The 23,441-nt window shown below is 44.4% G+C and overlaps 1 protein-coding gene across 1 annotated transcript in view; it reads left to right on the forward strand.

Moving 5' to 3' along the window:
- Positions 1-9,078: 9,078 nt before the first annotated feature.
- LOC124775450 (juvenile hormone esterase-like) overlaps positions 9,079-23,441 on the forward strand; it is a 104,035-nt gene continuing 89,672 nt past the window's right edge. Inside the window, exon 1 of the mRNA XM_047250283.1 lies at positions 9,079-9,369. Within this exon, the coding sequence (XP_047106239.1) occupies positions 9,079-9,369 (291 nt within the window). The remainder of the gene's footprint in view (positions 9,370-23,441) is intronic.

The raw sequence follows: 23,441 nt of genomic DNA on the forward strand, positions 1-23,441 counted from the left end.
TAAAAATTTTTTTGCTGTTTCAAAAACGTTTGATTGAAGGGTGGTGAATTGCCACCGCTGACAGCCCCGTCCCTCCCACCCTGACACCTGTGGAGCGAAGAGGATAAAGTAACTATAGAGAAAAAGACAGAGGCAACAACTCGACATCGTCGACACAATCAAGCATTTGCCTCAAAGAAATATTATGCGGTGTACAAAACATGAGTCAGTGGTACGCCGGAAAACTATGTATTGATAAAATGTTGGTTAAATGTCTTATCGCAAAGGTCCTAGATTCAGGTGGTGTGTAGAATGTATGAGACTGGTGATATCGCACCTGACTCGGTTAAACATCCACCACACAATTTCGAGGCTTGCAAGAGCCGACAGGTGCAAGAGTTACTGCACAGTGAGCGTAACAGCTCATGTATCCAAGTTGCTGACAAAAATAATTTACAGAAGATTAGAAAAGAAAACGGAGGACCTGTTAGATGACAATCAGTTTGGCTTCAGGGAACTTAAAGCCGCCAGAGAGGCAGTTCCGAGTTGCAGTTGATAATGAAAGCAAGACTGAAGAAGAAAATAAAGACATGTTAATAGGATTTGTTGACCTGAAAAAGCGTTCGACGGAGTAGAATGGTGCAAGATCATCGAGGTTCTGAGAAAAATAGGGGAAGTTATAAGAAAAGGAGGGAATATACAATATGTACAAGAACCAAGAGGGAACAATAAGAGTGGAAGACCAAGAACGAAGCACTCGGATTAAAGAGCGTGTAAGGCAGTGGTGTAGTCCTTCGCCCCTACAGTTCAATCTATGCATTCAAGAAGCAGTGAGGACAATAAACTAAAGATTCAAGAGCGGAATTAAAATTCCATGTGAACGATTCAAGAGTGGAATTACAAAATGGCTCTGAGCACTATGCGACTTAACTCCTGAGGTCATCACTCGCCTGCAACTTAGAAATAATTAAACCTAACTAATCTAAGGACATCACACACGTCCATGCACGAGGTAGGATTCGAACCTGCGACCGTAGCGGTCGCTCGGCTACAGACTGTAGTGCCTAGAACCGCACGGCCACTCAGGCCGGAGTGGAATTACAATTCAAGGTGAAGGAATATCAACGATAAGATTCGCTGATGACAATGCTATCCTCAGTGAAAGTAAAGAATAATTCCATGAGCTGCTGAATGAAATGAACAGTCTACTCAGTGCAGAATATGGACTGAGAGCAAATCGAAGAAAGGTGGAAGTAATGAGGAGTAGCAAAAATGAGAACAGTGGGACACTTAACATCAGAATCGGTGATCACGAAGTAAATGAAGATAAGGAAATGTGCTTCCTAGACTGCAAAATAACCCATAACGGACAGAGCAAGGAGGGCATAAAAAGCAAACTAGCACTGGCAAAAAGGGCATTCCTAGCCAAGAGAAATTTGTTAGTATCAAACTAAGCCTTAATTTGAGGAAGAAGTTTCCGATACAATACGTTTGGAACACAGCATTGTATGGTAGTGTAATATCGACTGTGGGAAAACCGAAACGGAAGAGAATAGAAGCATTTGCGACGTGGTGCCACACAAGGAAGTCGAAAATTAGGTGGACTGTGTGACAGTACCTAACGGCTAATGCTAGTGTTGTTGCTACTCCGAATAGCGTCCCATACGAGCGAACCAGATGGGCGTATACCTATGGCTATGCATGGGTCTGTTCAACAAGAATAGACGGATGTAGTCAAAGTATCGAGCCGCGCGCGTCTGCTTTCATGCCCCGCTGCTAATTGGCTGCAAAAAATAACCTGTAACTGTGATCCTGCAGTCAAATAGTTTGTGCGTTGGCTAGAACTGAAAGTTAATAAAATATATAGAAATACAAAATAAAAGTTAAGTGAATAATTTATTAACAATGGTGCTATTCTAATGTCTGTGATTGATATAGACGACAGAGAATTATGTTGAATAATGTTTATTCAAGAAAGGACATCGCAAATAGAAGGGAAGTGGGTTTATGACGTTCACTTAAAATTCAGACAGAAAATACGCTTATCAACTGCAGTAAAGTTACATTGAGAGCGTTACGAATATGCTAGCAAATCCCCAAACTAAATAGCTATCAAAGATACGCAAAAATTAAGTTCATTTCGTAATCAAATACACGAAATATTCACCAGCTCAAAACAGTTCAGAGTTCAAACATGTTAATTTACAAATTAACACACATGAGATGACAGGTAGAAACTCATACTCTGTCTATCACCCACTCAGTCAAATATCACCTTACACAACAGGCAGGTATGCCTTCTTCCAGAACGAACATCCCAGTACCCAGAATCGTTCCCTTGAGCTCGTCATTCGAAAAGTCCCAGTCTTCACTTGATTCCCATAGTGTTCCACTACTGTCCGCTTTCCCGTTGGCTAAAGGCTATCCTTACCAAATATACATTGTTCTTAAGTTCTACAGCCATGATTCGATTCAACCTGGACACTTACCGGACTCAGCTAATATATTGCAATAATATTTAAATAAAAGAAATGTTATAAGCATTCGGTAACACACAGATTATTTACAATAAATTACAAATAAAAGTTTATTTGTAAATTAGTATGCTATTATTCTTGCACAAGTGATCTCACGTGAAATGACAACGAATTTTCATTATATAGTGTTTTACTAATTATTTATGCCTTCTTGACAAAAGCAGCTTTTGTTTTTCTTTTCAATTGTGGTGTCCACTGACACACACTCTTGACCACTTTTAAATTAGCGCCGTTTTTAGTAGCACTTGCAATCAACATTTAAATGAACTTACTGGCAACATAGTAACGTGCTCATTAAATACCAACAAAAATATGCAAGATATGAGTCGACCATTTCCAAAATCTGTTATCTTTGTGTAACTAAAGTTCTCAGAAACAAGGAAAAACTGTCACTCTGTTATTACTTGGTTTTTCACACTACAATAATTTGATTTAAAACAAATATTTTGCTCTGAACATAACTGCTTTTGAAACTGTGTTCGGGACACAATGGCTTCTGAAAATGTTTTTAATTTTAAAATGATGGGCACAAATGAAAAATAATACGGACTTTTCATAATATTTATGCCTGTTACAAAATTATTAGTTACCAACAGAAAGGCTATCGTCGTACATACATACTAATTTTTTTTTGAACAGTTGCCAACAACATATGTTAAAATAGCACGTCCTTACGACAGCACTACCTTTTACATCAAATACTGATCTATGAGCTTCCAGCACGCTGGAATAATTGTAGGCCAGCAACGTCAGTTAATCAGTACAACGAAAAACCAGCCAAGGTCGCAAATATCACTTGTTTTATTTACTCAATTTCTAGTTTTGGGGTTGGGACCCTTTTCTTTAAACTGTTGTACTAGATAGTCAAAATGGTGTTTCCGAAAATGCAAAAACCATGTCAAAAATGTATACACACACTGAAGTGCCAAAGAAACTGCTATAGGCATGCATATTCAAATACAGAGATATGTAAATAGGCAGAATACGGCGTTGTAGTCGGCAACTCCTATATAAGGCAACAAGTGTCTGGCACAGTTGTTAGATCGGTTACTGCTGCTACGAGTACAATGGCAGGTTATCAAGATTTAAGTGAGTTTGGACGTGGGGTTAAGTCCGCGCACGAGCGATGGGAAGTAGCATCTCAAGGTATCGATGAAGTGAGGATTTTCCCGAACGATCATTTCATGAGAGTATAGTGAATATAATGAATCCGTTAAAACATCAACTCTCCGACATCGCTGCGGCTGGGAAAAGATCCTGCAACAACGGGAGCACCGACGACTGAAGAGAATTCTTCAACGTGACAGAAGTGCAGCTCTTCCGCAAATTGCTGGAGATTTCAATGCTGGGCCATCATGCTAACCATTCAACGAAACATCATTGGTATGGGCTTTCGGAGCCTAAAGCCCACTTGTGTACCCTTGATGACTGCACGACACAAAGCATTACGCCTCGACTGGGCCCGACAGCACCAAAGTTGGACAGCTGATGACTGGAAACATGTTGCCTGGTCGAACGATCCTCGTTTCGAATTGTATCGAGCGGATGGACGTGTACGGATATGGAGACAACCTCATGAATCCATGGACCATGCATGCCAGCAGAGGACTGTTGAAGCTGGTGGAGGCTCTGTAATGGTGTGGGGCGTGTGCAGTTAAAGTGATATGGGACCCCTGATACGTCTAAATACAACTCTGACAGGTGACACGTACGTAAGTATCCTGTCTGATCACCTCCATCCAGTCATGTCCATTGTACATTCCGACGAACTTGGGCAATTCCAGCAGGACAATGTGACATCTCACACGTCCAGAATTGGTACAGAGTGGCTCCAGGAACACTCTTTTTGAGTTTAAACACTACCATTGGTCACCAACCCTCCCTCCTCCCCCCTCCCCGCACTAGAACATTATTGAGCATATCTGGGATGCCTTGCAACGTGCTGCTCAGAAGTCTCCACCCTCTCGTACTCTTACGGATTTGTGGTCAGCTCTGCAGGATTCATGGTGTCAATTCCCTCCAGCACTACCTCAGACATTACTCGAGTCCATGCGACGTCGTGTTGCGGCACTTCTGCTGCTCGCCGTAGACCTACACGATATTGGGAAGGTTTGCCAGTTTCTTTGGCTCTTCAGTGTATTATGATGTGCAGAAGAACAGTTACAGTGCTTAAAGGTAACTGTTGCGCTGTAACTGTTCGTTTCATTTTACAATACGCATACATTTCTGACACAGATTCCTCATGTTCGGAAACATCATTTTGACTATCTGTAACAATAGTTTGAAAATGAATCGCGGCCTGAAAGCAGTTATCGAGTAAATAAAAAAAAGTGATATTTGTGCCTTTGGTAGGTTTTTCGGTTGTACTGAAATACTGATCTGCTCTTCAGCCTCATCAGGCACCTCTCCGACATCAGAATCTTCATCTAGTTCATCTCCAGATTGCTGTTTCAAGGCATTCTTGTAGAATAAAAGTTCATTTATGTCCACCCAGCCTAGTCCATAGTCGTTCTGTAATAGGACTGTTACATCTTTGATTTTTTCTGGTTTCACCATGATACCTTTACGTATCTCTGCTGATTTTACCCCCATCCGGATTTACCCTTCGTGCAGATACTTTTACCACATCCTATACCTGTTTTATAGCATTGTCCCCAGTGAACAGTATTAGTACTTTCTTTTTAATTAATATTCTTTTTGAAGATTTGAACCGAAAGTATCATGCAGAGGGAGGTTTAGTGGCATGTTTAAGATGTGGCCTCCAGTAAGCAACATCTACATCTGATCAAATTTTGTAGATAGTCCCAAATTTCCGATAATGTCATAATAATTACTGGGCTTCAAGATAGTGCTTTTTGAACGCACTTCGTTTTCAATCTGGGCAACCAGCTGCTTCTCAGTAATGTGTATTAGTGCCAAAATCCAACTAGACAGATACATCAATATGAAAAATATAAGATACAGAGGACTAAGCAAAATAAAGTCGCATTTACCTCACAAGAATGGAAAGCAGGAGATTGGAAGGAGTACATAGAGTTGCTAACAGGTGTGAAAATTACCAGACTATCAATTTCATAATTAGTGGTTGCAAAATAATAATACGAATTCTTTACAGAAGAATGGAAAAACTGGTATAAGCTGACCTCGGGGAAGGTTAGTTGGGATTCTGGAGAAATGTTGGAACACGCGAAGCAATATTGACCTACGACTTCTCGTAGAAGATACGTTAAGGAAAGGCAAAAGTAAGTTTATAGCATTTGTAGACTTCGAGAAAGCTGTAACATAGGAATCACACAACCAACCGACTGCCAATAACTGTTTAGTACACTGGCCAAGGTTTCGACACCTCTAAAGATGTCTTCATCAGTATGAAATTTTTAGAAATCGTACAATCACATCGCGAGAAGGCAATGGTCAGAGTTAAGTGGGCGTAGGTTGTGTTTGCTACTCTAGGATGAAAAAGTTGGCACAAGAGAGGAATATGTTGTCGAGTGCATCAAACCAGTCGGAAGACGGATGGATAAAAAAAAAGCCTCGCTGGCAAAAAGTTATTGACGATACGAGGCCATATTCTCCAAAAACAGCTGGTGCTTCATAGTCTCTGCTACCTCTCGAGGTTGTAGAACTGTACACCCTGTCCCTGAAAAAATGCACGTCAGTGATCATTCTCATTTCCCCTCTATTGCGACCAATCTAGCCCCCATGTTTTGCTCTGGTGTATAACGCTGACTAATTGAACAGTAAAATTTCGTACGTTCATACTACTGCTCCCGATTAACCCGATCATTGAGTATAACATTTCCTACAGGAATACTGGAAGACGACACCAGAAGACACGATTCTACTTCGCAGAAGAAGTCGAGCCTAATTAACATGAGAATAAAACGCAGGAAATATTGCGTACTGAGGTTAATAATTAATATCTACTCAAAACCAAAAAAGGCTGTAAATAATTATGTTGTAAACCGTTATGTGTTCCAGCACTATTTTGCATAATTAAAAGGTTAATTAAGCAAACAGAACATAAGGCAGTAAACAAAGTTATCTTTTACTGTTCTAGGTGGTCATAGTCTACAAGAAGTATCACTATACTTACTTCTTTACACCTGTGATCAAAAGAATCCGGACACCCGGCTGAAAATGACTTACAAGTTCTTGGCGCCCTCCATCAGTAATGCCAGAATTCAATACGGTGTTGGCCCACCCTTAGCCTTCATGACAGCTTCCACTCTCGCAGACATACGTTCAATCAGGTGCTGGAAGGTTTCTTGGGAATGGCAGCTCATTCTTCACGGAGTGATGCACTGAGGAGAGGTATCAATGTCGATCGGTGAGGCCTGGAACGAAGTCGGCGTTCCAAAACATCCCAAAGGTGTTCTATAGGATTCAGGTCAGGACTCTAAGCAAGCCAGTTCATTAGAGGGACGTTATTGTCGTGTAACCACTCCGTGAATTATGAACAGGTGCTCGACGGTGTTGAAAGATGCAATCGCCATCCCAGAATTGCTCTTCAACAGTGGGTGAAGGTGCTTAAAACATCAGTGTAGGCCTGTACTGTGATAGTGCCAAGCAAAACAACAAGGGGTGCAAGCCCCTTCCGTGAAAAACACGGCTACACTGTAACACCACCGCCTCCGAATTTTATTGTTGGCACTACATACGCTGGCAGATGACGAACACCGGAGTTTCACCATACCCACACCCTGCCATCGGACCGCCACATTGTTTACCGCGATTCGTCATTCCGCACATTTTTCCACTGTTCAATCGTCCAATGTTTACGGTCCTTACACCAAGCAAGTCGTCGTTTGGCATTTAGCGGCGTGATATGTGACTTATGAGCAACCGCTCGACCATGAAATCCAAGCTTTCTCACCTCCCGCATAACTGTCATAGTACCTGCAGTGGATCCTTATGCAGTTTGGAATTCCTGTGTGATGGTCTCGATAGATGTCTGCCTGTTACACATGACGACCCTCTTCAACTGTCGGCGGTCTTTGTCAATCAACAGATGAGGTCGGCCTGTACGCTTTTGTGCTGTACGTGCCCCTTCACGTTTCCACTTCACTGTCTCATCGGAAACAGTGGACCTAGGGATGTTTAAGAGTGTGGAAATCTCGCGTACAGACGTATGATACAAGTGATACCCACGGTCGAAGTCCGTGAGTTCCGCAGAGCGCCCCATTCTGCTCTCTCGCGATGTCTAACGACTACTGAGGTCGCTGATATGGAATACCTGGCAGTAGGTGGTAGCACAATGTACCTAATATGAAAAACATGTGTTTTTGGGGGTGTCCGGATACTTTTGATCACATAGTGTGTGTCTTCTTGGCACTGGTATCGAGAGTTGACTGAGACAGCCATGTAAGTTGTGTTGATTGCTAAGTCTATAGTAAAAAGTTCATAAAGGAGTCTTCTACAGACATAGATAGATAAATGAAAAACAAGAATTAAAATTAAAATAACAATCGGGTTTCGAACACGGGGCCAAAAAGTCTGAAGCCATGACGCTACCATAGGCGCCACCGCTACGATTAAATTTGTTACGAGCTAAAAGGCATATAAATTACCTCGAAAACTTTTCTGAGAAATGGTTGAGACATTTGCTGGCTTATTTTGGCCCTTTTTTCTCTGGGCGAAGTAGCTGAGCAACTGGATGATGGCACTTACAGTGTTCTCCTCGTAAGAGTGACGTTGCAACCAGTCTGGCTACCTTCCGCCTTCTTCTGTTCTAGACGCCTTCTCCAGCGTCTGTTCTGCCACACTGTCCCCACCGAGAAACATTCTGATTTTCGATGCTTTGCTCCTTCAGTTTCATAGTCAGGTTTTTACAAAAATGTGCAAGTTACTTCTTTACAAGAAAAACCATTACATTCTTATCTTTTTATGATTCCCATAATTTTAAAGGCTTGACGGAACACAGAAAGTTTCGCAGCTTGAATTTTCCTCTCACGGTTTCCACAAATGACAGATTCTTGTCGTTTTCGAGTGAATATCGTCCCATTGTCCCCCCGAAAGAATAGGCAGTTCCATTTTGGTATTCCTTAGTCATGTTGCGCAGTGTTTAGTAAGGAAACGATAGGATTTTTTTTTTATCTTTGTGTAGGAAAAGCATTTCACTCTGTAGGGTTTTACTACCAAAGAAAAGAATAACAAAAACAGTAAAAGGTGACAGTTTACGGCTGCCGGGTGGTGATATTCTGCTAGGTAGTGTTTCAGTTTGGAATTCCCGAGCGTACACATATTTTTGTGGGCGGCTGCGTTACAGAAAATGCATACAATACGGCTTAGTCATCACAGTGCGCATGTTTACACGTATCACACTGTTGACTCGAAGGTTGAAAGCATGTAGGGGTGAACGGATATAGATAGAGGAATTAATATGGAGCGCAAACAAGATAGGTGCGATAAATTAAAGATAAGCGCACGTTAGACGCCACACCCGCCGCCGTGTCGCGATCACGGTCGGTTTAGCGGACACCGCGCGGCAGCCAGCAGATAAGGCAGAGCCTCAGGTGGAGCACCGAGGCGCCAGTGGAGCGGGCAGACAGCGGCGAGCAGCATGAGCGGCAACAGGAGGAGCTTCGCGGAGGCGGCGGTGAACGGCGAGGCGGCGGCGCGCCGGCTGGAGCGTAGCGCCAGCACCGCCTCCAGCGCCTCCGGCGACGACAGGCCGCCGCTCAGCCGCAGCGCCAGCGCCAGCTCGCTGGGCGGCGCGGGGGCGGCGCTCACCGTCACCACGGCGCAGGGCGTGCTGCGGGGGCGGCGCGCCAGGGCGCCCTCTGGCGCCGTCTACTGCGCCTTCCAGGGCATCCCGTACGCCAAGCCGCCCGTTCGCGAACTGCGTTTCAAGGTCTGTATCGTTCCTACTCGCAGTACCACCTTTTGACCTGGGAGCTGAATAGCCGAAAAGTGCCGCAGGGCTCGCTTCTTGAGTCACTGATTTCCCCTACGTATAAAGTTCCGCGTTCTGGCCCTAGAACGGCCAATAGGGCCCGATCGACCGCCGTGTCAGATTCTGAGAATGGCGTCATCGTAGAGAAACAACTCATGGCTAAAAAGCAGTCGCCAGATCCGGATAGTATCCCAATTCGGTTTAACGAAGAGTACTCTACGGCACCGGCCCTTACTTAGCTTACATTTATCGCAAATCTCCCATCAAGCTCGAAGTCCCAGGCGACTGGAAAAAGGGACAGGTGACTCATGTATGTAAGAAAGCCAAAAGAACAGACTCGCAATATTACAGACCATTATTACTAACGTCGGCTTGCTGCAGAGTCCTTGACCACATTCTGAGTTCGAATGCACTAAATTTTTTAGAGAGGGAAAAACTTCTGTCCCATTATCAGCACGGTTTTAGAAAGAATCGCCTTTCCTTGACATGATATACGGCGTATTATGGATGAAGGGCAACAGCTTCCGAAAAGCAATTCACACGGTGCCCCACTGCAGACATTAGCGAAGATACGAGTATATGGAAAAGGTTCTCAGATATGTGAGGCGTTCGAAGACTACTCGAGTAATAGAAACAAGTATGTTGTCGTCGACGGTGCGTGTTCATCAGAGACAACGGTGTCGTGAGGAGTGCCCCAGGGAAGTGTGACGGGGCTGCTATTATTTTTTATACACTTAAATGATCTGGTGGACAGCGTGGCCAGAAATCTGCGGTTGTTTGCTGATGATGATGTGGTTAACGGCAACGTGTCGAAGTTGAGGAGGATGATACAAGATGACTTAGAGAAAATTTTACTTGGTGTAATGAATGGCAGGTGGCTCTAAATGTAGAAAATGTACAAAAATGTCATTTAATCAGCATGAGTAGGATAAACAAACCTACAACGTTCGAGTACAGCTTAAGTAGTGTCCCGCTGGACACAGTCACGTCGTTTAAATGTTTGGGCACAACGTTGCAAAGATATAAGGAATGGAACGAGCAGGTGAGAGTCTTACAGTTAGTAGGGAGGGCGAATAGTCGACTTTCGTTTCTTCGGAGAATTGTGGGGAAACGTCGTTCATCTGTGAACGAGGCTACAGGTAGCACACTAGTGTGACCTACTCTTGCCAGCGTTTGGCATCAATACCACGTCTGTTTAAAGAAGGACATCGAAGGAATTCAAAGGCGGGTTGCTAAATTTGTTACCAGTAGGTTCGCAGAACACGCAGATGTTATGGAGATGCTTTGAGAACTTAAATGGGAATCCTTGGAGGGAAGACGACGCTCTTTTCGACGAATACTATTGAGACAGTTTGGAGAACCAGCATTTGAAGCTGAGTGCAGAACAGTTCTACTGCCGCCAACATAGATTTCGCGTAAGGATCACGATGATAAGATACGAGAAATGAGGGCTTGTACGGACGCACAGAGACAGGCGGTTTTCCCTCGCTCTGTTTGCGAGTGGAACAGTAAAGAAACTGATTAGCTGCGGCACTGGATACCCTCCGCCACACACCGTACGGTGACTTGCGGAGTATGTACAGAGAGAGATCTGATGTGATCCGCCAGTCATTGTCGGCTTCCTTGACCATGGAACCGCTTCCACTCGGTCAAGCAGGTCCATAGTGCTCCCCGTTCCAGCGCTCTCACGAAGGAAAAATCCCTGGCAGTTCGGGGAATTGAGCTCGGGGTTCTCCGCATGCCAGTCGGCCGCGCTGGCCACACAGCTGCGGAGGCGGACTGCATGTAGGCGGTATTTTACAAGTGCGTTGCTACAGTACTGTGGCAGACATTGTCAGTTTTAATCGGGGATAAACTAAATCGGTTCTGGAAACAAGTCCGAAGAAGCTGTTGCAGCCTTTAATAGTTCACACTAGCATCTGCTCACAGAGTCGCGCACAGAGTCGAACACTAAACCATAACTTATGATAGGTATGTGAATAACACCGCAACACTTTTTTTTTTGCCGGAAATGACAACTAACCAACTAACAATAGTACCTACAGTTTTTTCCTACAAGAGAACGCAGAGGCGCACACTAATAATTCATAAATGGCAGTATTAATGAGTTTTTTTTGGTAACACGAACTACCACACTTTCTCACTCTTCTTTCCAGGACTGCTACTAGCTAAGTTAGTCGTTTCTAATTTGAAACTGATACGCTATCTGCCATATTGTCCGAGCCAGGCGCCTGCGGGCACAGTCTACCAGCAAGGGTATTACTATTTCTTCGCAAGCATCGATGGAACCAATGCTCGCATCATACATCATACTTGCAAAACCCTTAGGTGAGACACCCTGTGTCTCACCTAACTCTGCCACCTCAAATATCTCTGGAACAACAATAGATATTCAAAAACGGGTTTCACCGGCATGAACGTACGGCAGGGGCTTAGGAAATCAAATACTATGCGACATTTTGAAACGTAAACAAATACTTTTTTCAACACAAATTTCTGTATTTTAAATGGACACCCCTTATTATTTTGTATGCAAACAATAACATGAAAAATCAAAAAAATAATGGCGTCGGTTGCATCACAGTACGTCAATTACATCACGAGAAATTGCGAAGCGAAGTTGGCGCTTGAAATAAAGGAAGTGCACAGCTAGCGCACGTCCTGACACTCAAGCGTGCACCTCACGCTGCCGATAATTGTGATGTGATTGACGTACTACGTCAGTGGAGTGTTAATGTATGGTGTGGTATTGTATGACAACACATCATTGACCCATATTTCACTGATGGCATTCCTAATGGGGCATAATTTAGCCCCTTCTTGAGCTGTACCTTACTTGAACCGGTCCACCTCTTATAATGTGTCAAATAATGCGCTTTCAAAATGATGGATGTCCTGCGCATAATGTTTATTGTTGCTAAACGACAACTAAAGGTACAGTTAGTGGTAACACACTTGGTTTCAAGTTTCTAAATCTCATAAGTTCTGAAATATGTGACTTGTAAAGGATAGCAATGGCGTCACAGTTTCTGACGTAATGCAACGCACGTAATACTGTGCTCAGAGCAGGGGTTGTTTGCACTGCCACCTGTACCCTGCCGTAAACATACCAATATCACCACAGCACGCTCTACCTTCAGTGTACAAGTGTCTCCTAATCTGGTCTTCTGGTTCAAATGGCTCTGAGCACTATGGGACTTAACTTCTGTGGTCATCAGTCCCCTAGAACTTAGAACTACTTAAACCTAACTAACCTAAGGACATCACACACATCCATGCCCGAGGCAGGATTCGAACCTGCGACCGTAGCAGTCGCGCGGTTCCAGACTGTAGCGCCTAGAACCGCTCGGCCACCCCGGCCGGCCTGGTCTTCTCTATTGCTCTCATACCGTAACGTAAGTCACATACGTTGCCACATTAAAACCTGTTTTCTTGTGACTTGTTACATTTGCCGTCATCTAGTCGATATTCCCGCCTTCAGTAATGAAGAAAAACTAGATATTATTTTAACTTCTGGTGAATGTCACAGAAATGCAACCGCAGCTGTGACACTGTATGCTGAACGCTGCCCAGATCGGCGGTGTCCGTCACGTCGAACCACTGGCAATATCTGCAAGACACTCAAGGAAACAGGAAGCTGGGTTCGCACAAAACGTCGACGTATAACGCCAGCGACTGGCAATGGAAACGAAATTGCTGTTCTGGCTGCTGTAGCAGGCAATCCTCAGGTGGGTGTACGAGAAATTGGACGAGGTGTAGGAATAAGCCACAGTAGTGTGTGCAGCATCTTGCATCGGCATCAGTTCCATCCGTTCCATATCTTACTGCACCAAGAACTGTACGGGAATGACTTTGGATCTCGCATTGCATTCTGTCGTTTTGCACTTCAGTAGTGGCAAGGTAATCCAGTATTCCTAAGCAATACGTTGTTTACGGACGAGGCTTCATTTACACATCATGGCAATGTGAATCTGCGGAACATGATCTACTGGTCCGTGCGAAATCCCCACTGGATTCGCCAAGTTACTCGTCAGCGACAGTGGAGTGTCAATGTTTGGTGCGGTATCATTGCTAACTGTATTGTAGGTCCCTGTTTTTACCGTGGAACATTGAATGGACAGCGATATGCATCATTTCTTCGATACACACTAGCGCTCCTCGTGCGAGATCTAGGATTGGAAACTCTGTGGTGCCAACATGATGGATGCCTCGCACACAATGCAAAAGTTGCCAGAGACGTTCTAGATGCGACATTTCCAAATAGATGGATGGGGCGGGGAGGTACTGTGCGATGGCCGGCACAGCCCCCCGACTTGACGCCATTGGACTTCTTTCTCTGAGGCGCAGTGAGAGACACAGTGTATCAAGAACCCCCAACGACAGTAGAGGATATGAAACATCGTATTACTGCGGCGTGTGCGGCAATATCCGTAGAAACTCTACAATCTGTGCAATACTCTCTCGTTACCCGCCTGCAAACGTCTATTGATGCAAACGGACGGCACTTCGAAAATATATTTACGTGCCGCAGTTTCATTGGTCAAGGTTTGGGTGTATTTTCTATGCTGGATGTAATGCACAACAATACAGTTTCTGTGAGCAACAGGGCACTAGTAAAAGTGCTTAGCAAAGTGAATTCAAGTGTGCTATCTGTTGTGTCTAGGCAAGACAGCCTAGACACAATGAGAGGAAGCCGAAAGGCACGCGCTAAGCTAAAGCCGGATGCATGAGGTCTGAAACAGGAGACGTAATGAATGCTATAAAGAAAAGTACGTAGCTTCTGGAATACTTAACTTTAATCCATCCTTTTGGTACATCTGGAGATTGTGGCGATACAAGTGAGACTCTTTAGATACATGCAATGTTACTAATGGCGCCTTGCTAGGTCGTGGCCATTGACTTAGCTGAAGGCTATTCTAGCTATCTGCTCTGCAAATGAGCGAGGCTTCGTCAGTGTAGTCGCTAGCTACGTCGTCCGTACAACTGGGGCGAGTCTAGTCCGTATCTCGAGACCTGCCTTGTGGTGGCGCTCGGTCTGCGATCACACAGTGGCGACACGCGGGTCCGACATGTACTAATGGACCGCGGCTGATTTAAAACTACCACCTAGCAAGTGTGGTGTCTGGGGGTGACACCACATTATCTCTAATTGTAGCTCTAGTTGTCATTTCGCTAACATAAACATGCATTTACAATTTGGAAAACGTAACTTTGCGTTGGACGTGTTACTTGTTTATTTTTGTGGATAGTGCATACCTTCCCATTGTGTGATCCTCTTAACACAGGCAGCGTGAGGTGCATGCTTGAGTGTCAGGGAGTGCGCTAGCTGTGTGCTTCATTTATTTCAAGCGTCAACTTCGCTTCGCAATTTCTAGGGATGTAATTGACGTATTGCGATGCAACCAACCCCATTATTTTTGTAATTTTTCTTGCTATTGATTGCATACGAAATAATAGGGGGTGTCCATTTAAAAGATACACAAGTTTGCACTGAAAATAGCATTTGTTTACGTTTTAACATTTCGCATAGTACTGGTTTCCTAAGTCCCTGCCGTACGTTCATGTTGGTGGAAACCGTTTTGAATATCTATTGCTGTTCCAGAGATATTTGAGGTGGCAGAGTTGGGTGAGACACGATATATATATATATATATATATATATATATATATATATATATATATATATATATATATCATGTCACTAAACCCGCTCAAAGATGTAAACAACCAAGTATGAGCAGCGCCTTTTAGACAGAGGTGGTCCGACAGTCGATCAGTTAAAGTCATTCCACCACGAACGATGCACCCAGCTCGTGTTGTCTGCAGTTCAACCATGCCTAGATGGTCAATACCGCGGTTCGATGGTGTCCACATTGTTGCTTTGTGCCAGGAAGGGCTCTCAGCAAGGGAAGTGTTCAGGTGTCTTGGAGTGAACCAAAGCGCTGTTGCTCGAACATGGAAGAGATACAGATGGGCAGGAACTGTAGATGACATGGCTCGCTCAGGCCGCCCAAGGGCTACTACTGCAGTGGATTACCGACGGATTATGGCTCGGAGGGACCCTGGCAACAACGCCAATACGCTGAATAATGCTTTTCGTGCAGCCACAGGACGTCGTATTACGACTCAAACTGTGACAATAAGCAGCATGATGCGCAACTTCACTCCCGACATCCATGGCGTGGTCCATCTTTGCAACCACAGAACCACGCAGCGCGGTACAGATGGGCCCAACAACATGTCGAATGGACCGCTCAGGATTGGCATCACGTTCTCTTCACCGATGAGTGTCCCATATGCCTTCAACCAGGCAATCATCGGAGACGTGTTTGGAGGCATCCCGGTCAGGCTGAACGCCTTAGACACACTGTCCAGCGAATGAAGCAAAGTGGAGTTTCCCTGCTGTTTTGGAGCGGCATAATGTGGGGCCGACGTACGCCGCTGGTGGTCATGGAAGGCACCGTGTCGGCTGTGCCCCCATCGTGCACATCTTGTGAATGACTTCCTTCAGGATAACAACATCGCTCGATTAGAGTGGCCAGCAAGTTCTCCAGACATGAACATGTCTGGGTTAGTTTGAAAAGGACTATTTATGGACGACGTGACCCACCAACCACTCTGAGGGATCTACGCCGAATAGCTGTTGAAGAGTGGGACAATCTAGACCAACAGTGCCTTGATGAACTTGTGGATAGTATGCCACGACGAATACAGGCATGTATCAGTGCAAGAGGACATGCTACTGGGTATTAGACGTATCGGTGTGTACAGCAATCTGGACCACCTCTGAAGGTCTCGATGTATGGTGGTACAACATGCAATGTGTGGTTTTCATGAGCAATAAAAAGATCGGAAATGACGTTTATGTTGATCTCTATTCCAATTTTCAGTACAGGTTCCGGAACTCTCGGAACCGATGTGATGCAAACTTTTTTTTGATATACTTACGCGATTCACTTTGAAAGGTTTTCGACGTGATTATGGGCGCACGACGGGAATTAACAGACTTTGAACGCTGAATGGTAGTTAGAGTTAGATGCATGGGACATTCTATTTCGGAAACAGTTAAGGGATTCAATATTCCGAGTTCCATAGCGTCAAGAGTGTGTCGAGAACACCACAATTCAGGCATTACCTCTCACCACATACAACGCAGTGCCGAACGGCCTTCACTTAATGACCGAGAGCAGCATTTTAGCGAGCGAGAGCAGCGTCATTTGTGTAGAGTTGTCGGTGTTAACAGACAAGCAACACTGCGTGAAATAGCCGTAGATATCAATATGGAACGCACGACGACCGTATCCGTTAGGACAGTGCAGCGAAACCTGGTGCTATTAGGCAATGTCAGCTGACGACCGACGAGTGCCTTTGCTAAGAGCACGACTTCGGATGCAGCCCCCCCATCCCCTTCTGGGCTTGTGACCATATTAGTTGGACTGAAAAACGTTACCCAGTCAGATGAGTCCCGATTTAAGTTGGTAAGAGCTGATACTAGGCTCCAGTGTTGTACAAACACCACGAAGCCATGGAGTCAAGTTGTCAACAAGCCGCTGTGCAAGTTGGTAGAGACTCCATAATGGCGTGCGCTGTGTTTACATGGAATGGACTGGGTCGTCTACTCCTACTGAACCGATTGTTGACTGGAAAATGTTACGTTCGGCTACTCGGAGAACATTTGTAGCCATTCATGGGCTTCACGTTCTCAAACAATGATGTCGTTCGACCAGGCCACAATTTTTCGCTATTGGTTTGAAGAACGTTGCGGACAGTTCGAGCGAATGACCAGCCATATCGCTTTACGTGAATACCATAGAACATTTGTGGACCATAATAGAGAGGTCAGTTCGTAGAGGGAGTATGGCTCAATATTTCTGCAGGAACTTCCAACGACTTGTTGAGCCCATGCCACGTCGGATTGCTGCACTACCCTGGGCAAAAGGATGGCCGACACGACATTAGGTGGTATCCCATGACTCATGTCACCTCAGTGAACATGTCCGTGGCGTTTCAAAGTATTGGAAACAAACATCTAGGAGTGATAAATGACGCCATTGGGAACAACTTCTGTCGGAGATAAAATGTTCACTGATGTTCCTCAATGATGCTAGGTGCCATTTTATTAGATTCGTCAGCCCTGGGAGATCATCGAACTAGTAGGTTGTACTAACCAGGTGTGCTGCATCTGTATATGAGCTACCCCAGTAAAGTGAGCCATTTCCAATTAGCAACCCTTAAAAATGAGTGTCTTTAGGCGGAGAAAAGTATTTTAGAAGCGATTCAAGGCCTGGCCTACCACCCTTTCACACGGAGAAGGTAACTTTTTTTTATAGACAACAGAACTTGCGTACGCGCACTGCATAGCGTCTACATCCTGATGCCTCACAGGAGTATATCCAGGATGGCGGGAAGCGTCAGCGAACATTTGGTCAGTAACAAAATTGGTCTCTAACAAATATTTCCCCATGAGGTGGTCTATCACCCTTAGACATTCAATGCAAATACTTTTAAGCACGCTGTACAGGGCGTCTCTCCTGCGAGCCGTCAGGCGTATTTCCTCTGGTGTTTCAGCGGATGTTTGCAATTTCGTTTCCGCATTGTGTAGCTGGATCAGCCCAAACAGATACAGCTCATCGTGTCTTTCATGCGACGACAGTGTCGACAGAAAGCGACGGTTTCTTTCCTGCAAAAAACAAGAAGATTTTAAAAGCGAAATTTTACGTACCCATTGACAGAGCGATCCCAGATTAGTCTAGTGCGATATTTGTATCAACAGGGACAGTAAAAATCGAAGAATACGCAGCACTTCAGCAGCGACCGAAGTGCCCTGGCCTGCGCTGACGCCCACTGCCAAGCATGCAGCGCTACTGAGTCACTGGTGGACTGTTGTTTATTCTTCGAGTTTTACTGTTCCTATTCATACAAATATCGCACTAGACGAATCTGGGACTGCTCTATCGCATGCGCACGTAAAATTAGTATTTAAAAGACATTTTGTTTGTAAAGGGAAACAATACGACGCTTTCTACATCTACATCGACATCCATACTCCGCAAGCCACCTGTCGGTGTGTGGCGCAGAGTAGTTTGAGTACTTCTATCGGTTCTCTCTTCTATTCCAGTCTCGTACTGTTCGTGGAAAGAAAGATTTTCGGTATGCCTCTGTGTGGGCTCTAATCTCTCTGATTTTATCCTCATGGTCTCTTCGCGAGATATACGTAGGAGGGAGCAATATATTGCTTGACTCCTCGGTGAAGGAATGTTCTCGAAACTTCAACAAAAGCCCGTACCCAGCTACTGAGCGTCTCTCCTGCAGAGTCTTCCACTGGAGTTTATCTATCATCTCCGTCACGCTTTCGCGATTACTAAATGATCCTGTAACTAAGTGCGCTGCTCTCCGTTGGATCTTCTCTATCTCTTCTATCAACCCTATCTGGTACGGATCCCACACTGGTGAGCAGTATTCAAGCAGTGGGCGAACAAGTGTACTGTAGCCAACTTCCTTTGTTTTCGGATTCCATTTCCTTTGGATTCTTCCAATGAATCTCAGGCTGGCATCTGCTTTACCGGCGATCAACTTTATATGATCATTCCATTTTAAATCACTCCTAATGCCTACTCCCAGATAATTTATGGAATAACTGCTTCCAGTTGCTGACCTGCTATATTTTAACTAAATGATAAAGGATCTTTCTTTCTACGTATTCGCTTTCCGTCGACTATGGGCGTCGTATGAAAGACGTGATGAAGTGTATTTGTTTGGATTGACTCCAGTTAACAATGCAAAAACGAAACTCCAAATATCTACTGAAACACCTGAGAAAATGTGCGTGATCACTCTTAGGAGAGAAAAGCGGTGTAATGACCAACTGCTTAATTGCGGATACGTCCACAAATTCGGGCCAGTGCTATATGGGCGCGAACCTGATGCGCGACAGTGTCCCAGGTATGTTCCATAGGGCTCAAATGGGCGTTAACGTGTACTCAGTATCACGCTCCTGAAACCACTGTAGATCCATTCTGGCCTCGTAGTATGGTCAGTTCTCCTGCTAGACGCTGGGGAAGCCATCAAGCATCAAGGGGTGCCGCTAATCCACAATAACGTTCATGTAGTACACAGCTATCATTACGCTTTTGTGGTTACTACCACAGGTCCCGTAGCATAATACTGCCCCAAAGGGCACGGTTCGAGATACCAGCAGCCTTTCGCCTGGATGTTGAGCTACTCCAGACACCACCATCGACCACGGGTAACAAATACAGGTGATTCAGCCGGCCAGGGAAGACGTCTCCATTGACGTACGGTCACATCTAGAAGACTGCACGCCTAACGCAGTGGTTACTGACGATGTCGTGGGGTCAATACGCAGACACGTAGACATCGTCTGCCGCAGAGCTCCAAGTTCAGTACTGTGCGCTGAACGGTATGCTCAGAAATGTAGCTGCACTAGCGGTGTACGTTTCTGTCAGATTTACCACAGATCACCGTCTATCCTGTTTTACTGAGCTGACGAACCTCAGACCACGACATTCTGATAACATGTTTGAAAAACCAACATCTGGCCTCCGGCTCGTGGTTTCAGCGTCCTTAAACCACTATTTTTGCAGGCTATCTTCGCCGTTTCCAACATGCTTGCTCTCAAACACCGCGGCAAAGCAATCTTCTCTTTGTCAAAGTCGATTATGTCACTGGATTTCCGCATTCGTGTCCCGTGTCGTCACTAGAATGATTTCACATTCGTTTGTGCTGGGCTTATATGCTTTCCTAACTACGTCACACGCCCACATCGTCATCAGGCGACATTTACTCTCTCGGTGAGCAGTGGTCATAGCGTTTTGGCTGATATAAAACAGGAACTGAACTCCCGATCAGGCCCAGAGGACCACGTGACGCCGACCAGCCGCCGTAGTATCTTCTGCTATACCGCATCATTCGCCTGTGGTATTAAGGGCGATGGTGTCAGCACGTGACTTTCCCAGGCGGTGTCCATTTTCCAGACATTTTTAGCCGCTGCTCCCGACTTAAGTAGCTACTCAGTTGGCTTTACAAGGCTGAGCGTGCGCCGTTCCAGTCCTCACACCAAGGGAAAATCCCTTCTAGTACCAGGAACTGAGCCCCGGTCCTCCACTTGGCAGTCAAACGTACTGACCTCTAAGCTATGAAGGAGACATTACGGTTAATTCTTAAATATACATTAATGAATTGCCACTAAACATGACAAGATGATTAATAAAGCGATTGTATTTGTAGATAACACACGCATGATTGCGAAAGACGAGTCGTGCAGTGTAAAAAGAAATTAACAAATACGCCAGTGAGTAGCATCTCTTGGGTTGCAGTTTATAGTTTGTCCCTCAGCTGCAATAAAGCTCACTGTACATCATTCTCGAATCACTGTACATAGTTACTGGAAAGAAGTCTCCTAAAAGTGAGGAGCTCATTGCTTCAATACACTTACTGTCAGCGAAAGCGAATATTATTTATCTTAGTACCGACGACAAAAGAAAAATTTCCTTGGCGGTATTATAATCGAGGATTTTGTGGCGAAACTGAATTCATTTGTACTTAGTATGAGAATAATCGCTATAGCTACTAACACTCAGAAACTAATGCTTGAACACTTCGTTTATTGTCTCTCTGTTATCTACCATGTCACATTTTTAAGTATCACCTCGCATATTTCTTGTGGACGCTTATACAAGCGTTTGCAAATTCTAACTATGTGTGTCGCTGATGAAGTTTATCGTTTACGATCTCACTTCACTGAATATGAACTGTTGTTTTCACTCCGAATACACTCGAGAAGAAACATATCTGTACCTCAGTATCGCTTCTTTATCTCTTGCACAACAAGTGTGCATTCTTCTGCAGCCTGAACTGGGACATATGACTAATAAATCTGATATCAGACTTAAATTGAAAGGTATCGGTTAACACATTCCTTTTATTCTGGACAGGAATTTCTAATAGTGGTGTAGAGCCTTTGGCTTCATGTGTTACATATTTCTGTCGTAGAGTTATAGTTTACATTATTGTTTTTAGCCATAATCGGTGATACATATAATTAGAGTCTCGCTCAAAAATCGCGTCGCTTTGACTCCACCGGTCCCGAGAAAATAAATAAATTACATAAAATGGACAGAAAAAGAAATTAATCTCGTACACCAAACACAGCTCATTTTATGTTCTTCAGAACGAGCGACAGAAGTTACATTTCAAAAGCTTGAGTCAGTTCTAAAACGTGTGTTGGACACATGTGCGATTCAGTGCCCTCGACACTAACCGTTCTAGGTGAATCTGAAGGTACCGCCCCCTATGCGAGGTATTTCGTTCCTCTAGCTACAGGTTTTCAACTTGCTGTTGCTGTCGCTCATTTGCTCAAGCCACCCGATATGCAGAAGAGTTTTACTTGGACTTGAGTGCTGTAGATGAGGACTGATATCCAAACAATGGATAAATCCTGTTGAGATCCATCTTTGCACTCTCCTACTTGGCAAAAATGTTCAAATGTGTGTGAAATCTATGGGACTTAACTGCTAAAGTCATCAGTCCCTAAGCTTACACACTACTTAACCTAAATTATCCTAACGACAAACACACACACCCATGCCCGAGGGAGGACTCGAGCCTCCGCCGGGACCAGCCGCACAGTCCATGACTGCAGCGCCTTAGACGGCTCGGCTAATCCCGCGCGGCCCTACTTTGCAACCACAGAGTATGTCGAGGAGCGCGATACCAGCCAGACAGGAGTTTTGACGTGTGCGTTGATTTAAAACACTCCCGAAGGTTTCATAAAGGACAGTACCTACTTGACTCAAAGGAGCTGAGCTGCACTACAGAGGCTGGCATATTCTGTCGTAGCAAGAGTTGAAACACTTGGGAAGGAGTTTTCAGAGAATGTGATTTTCGACACATTCCGTCTGTCAGGTATTTTTTATATTTTAAAGCTGGATGCAAGATAAGACCAGAGGTTCTTCTCTGGCACTCCGTCCTGCTGCTGATGAAACGGCTTCAACAGCTAGACCCTGCATACGAAATACCAATTCATTTGACTCCTAGTCTAACAAAAATGCTTCGTTGTGTCTTTCTCCCATAAGGTAGACAAGCATTCCCAGAAACAGTACTGTGGAGGGCTACTTCAGTTAATCGCCCCTGCAGTATTAACATTCTCACTATACATACTCTGTAAAAGAAGAACTTGGTCTACTGTACTGGGACCCCAGTGTTAAACGCTGTCGTGCAGCTTATTGTTTCCACAAAAGAGCGAACACATAGGAATGTCGAATTTCCCCTTTCTTGGGAGTAGCGAGAACCAGGAGCCAAACTGCTAACTATCGGATGCTTACTGCCAGAAGCAGAATGCTCTCGGAGTGTAGAACATAGCATGTTGTAGATTTCCAATTTCACAAAATATTGTCAGTGTTCCTGTGTTAGAAAATATGGCCAAATCCATTTTCTAGGAAATTCTTCCTTCTGAAGAAATCAATAGCAAGGTTAATGCTCACAAAATCCGCGTCTATGGAGAGAGGTCAGTCCATCACATAAATGAAACTTTTTTTTGTTTGCTAAGTCGGAACTTTGCTGTGTCAACTATATCTCCGTTTACATCTACGATTAGGCAATACACCTTTCGCCAGTTGCCAGCACTCCAGTGTGTGGAAAGTGTAATATCACCAAAGACAAACAATCATACATATTTAAAATTAAATTTATCCTTGTAATATGGAAATGTTTGAGATACACGACATTAGTGTAAATTTATGGAATAATTTATTCTGATTCAGTCATTTTTCACTAATATTTAATTAGCACGACACGTTTCGGCAGCATGCAGGTGCATTACAGATACATACACAAAACATTAATCTGATTAATATAATGTAACTCTAATATTCTCGATGATGACAGCATGCTGCCGAAACGTTTCGTGCTAGTTAATGACTGAACCAGTAGAAATTGTATCATAAGTCATATCTGTTTCATCGAACTTCTTTTCCTTCAGTTAAAAAGCTTTAGATTCAGAGCACAATGAT

This window comes from Schistocerca piceifrons, chromosome 2, assembly GCF_021461385.2.
Source record: "Schistocerca piceifrons isolate TAMUIC-IGC-003096 chromosome 2, iqSchPice1.1, whole genome shotgun sequence".
Taxonomy (NCBI): domain Eukaryota; kingdom Metazoa; phylum Arthropoda; class Insecta; order Orthoptera; family Acrididae; genus Schistocerca; species Schistocerca piceifrons.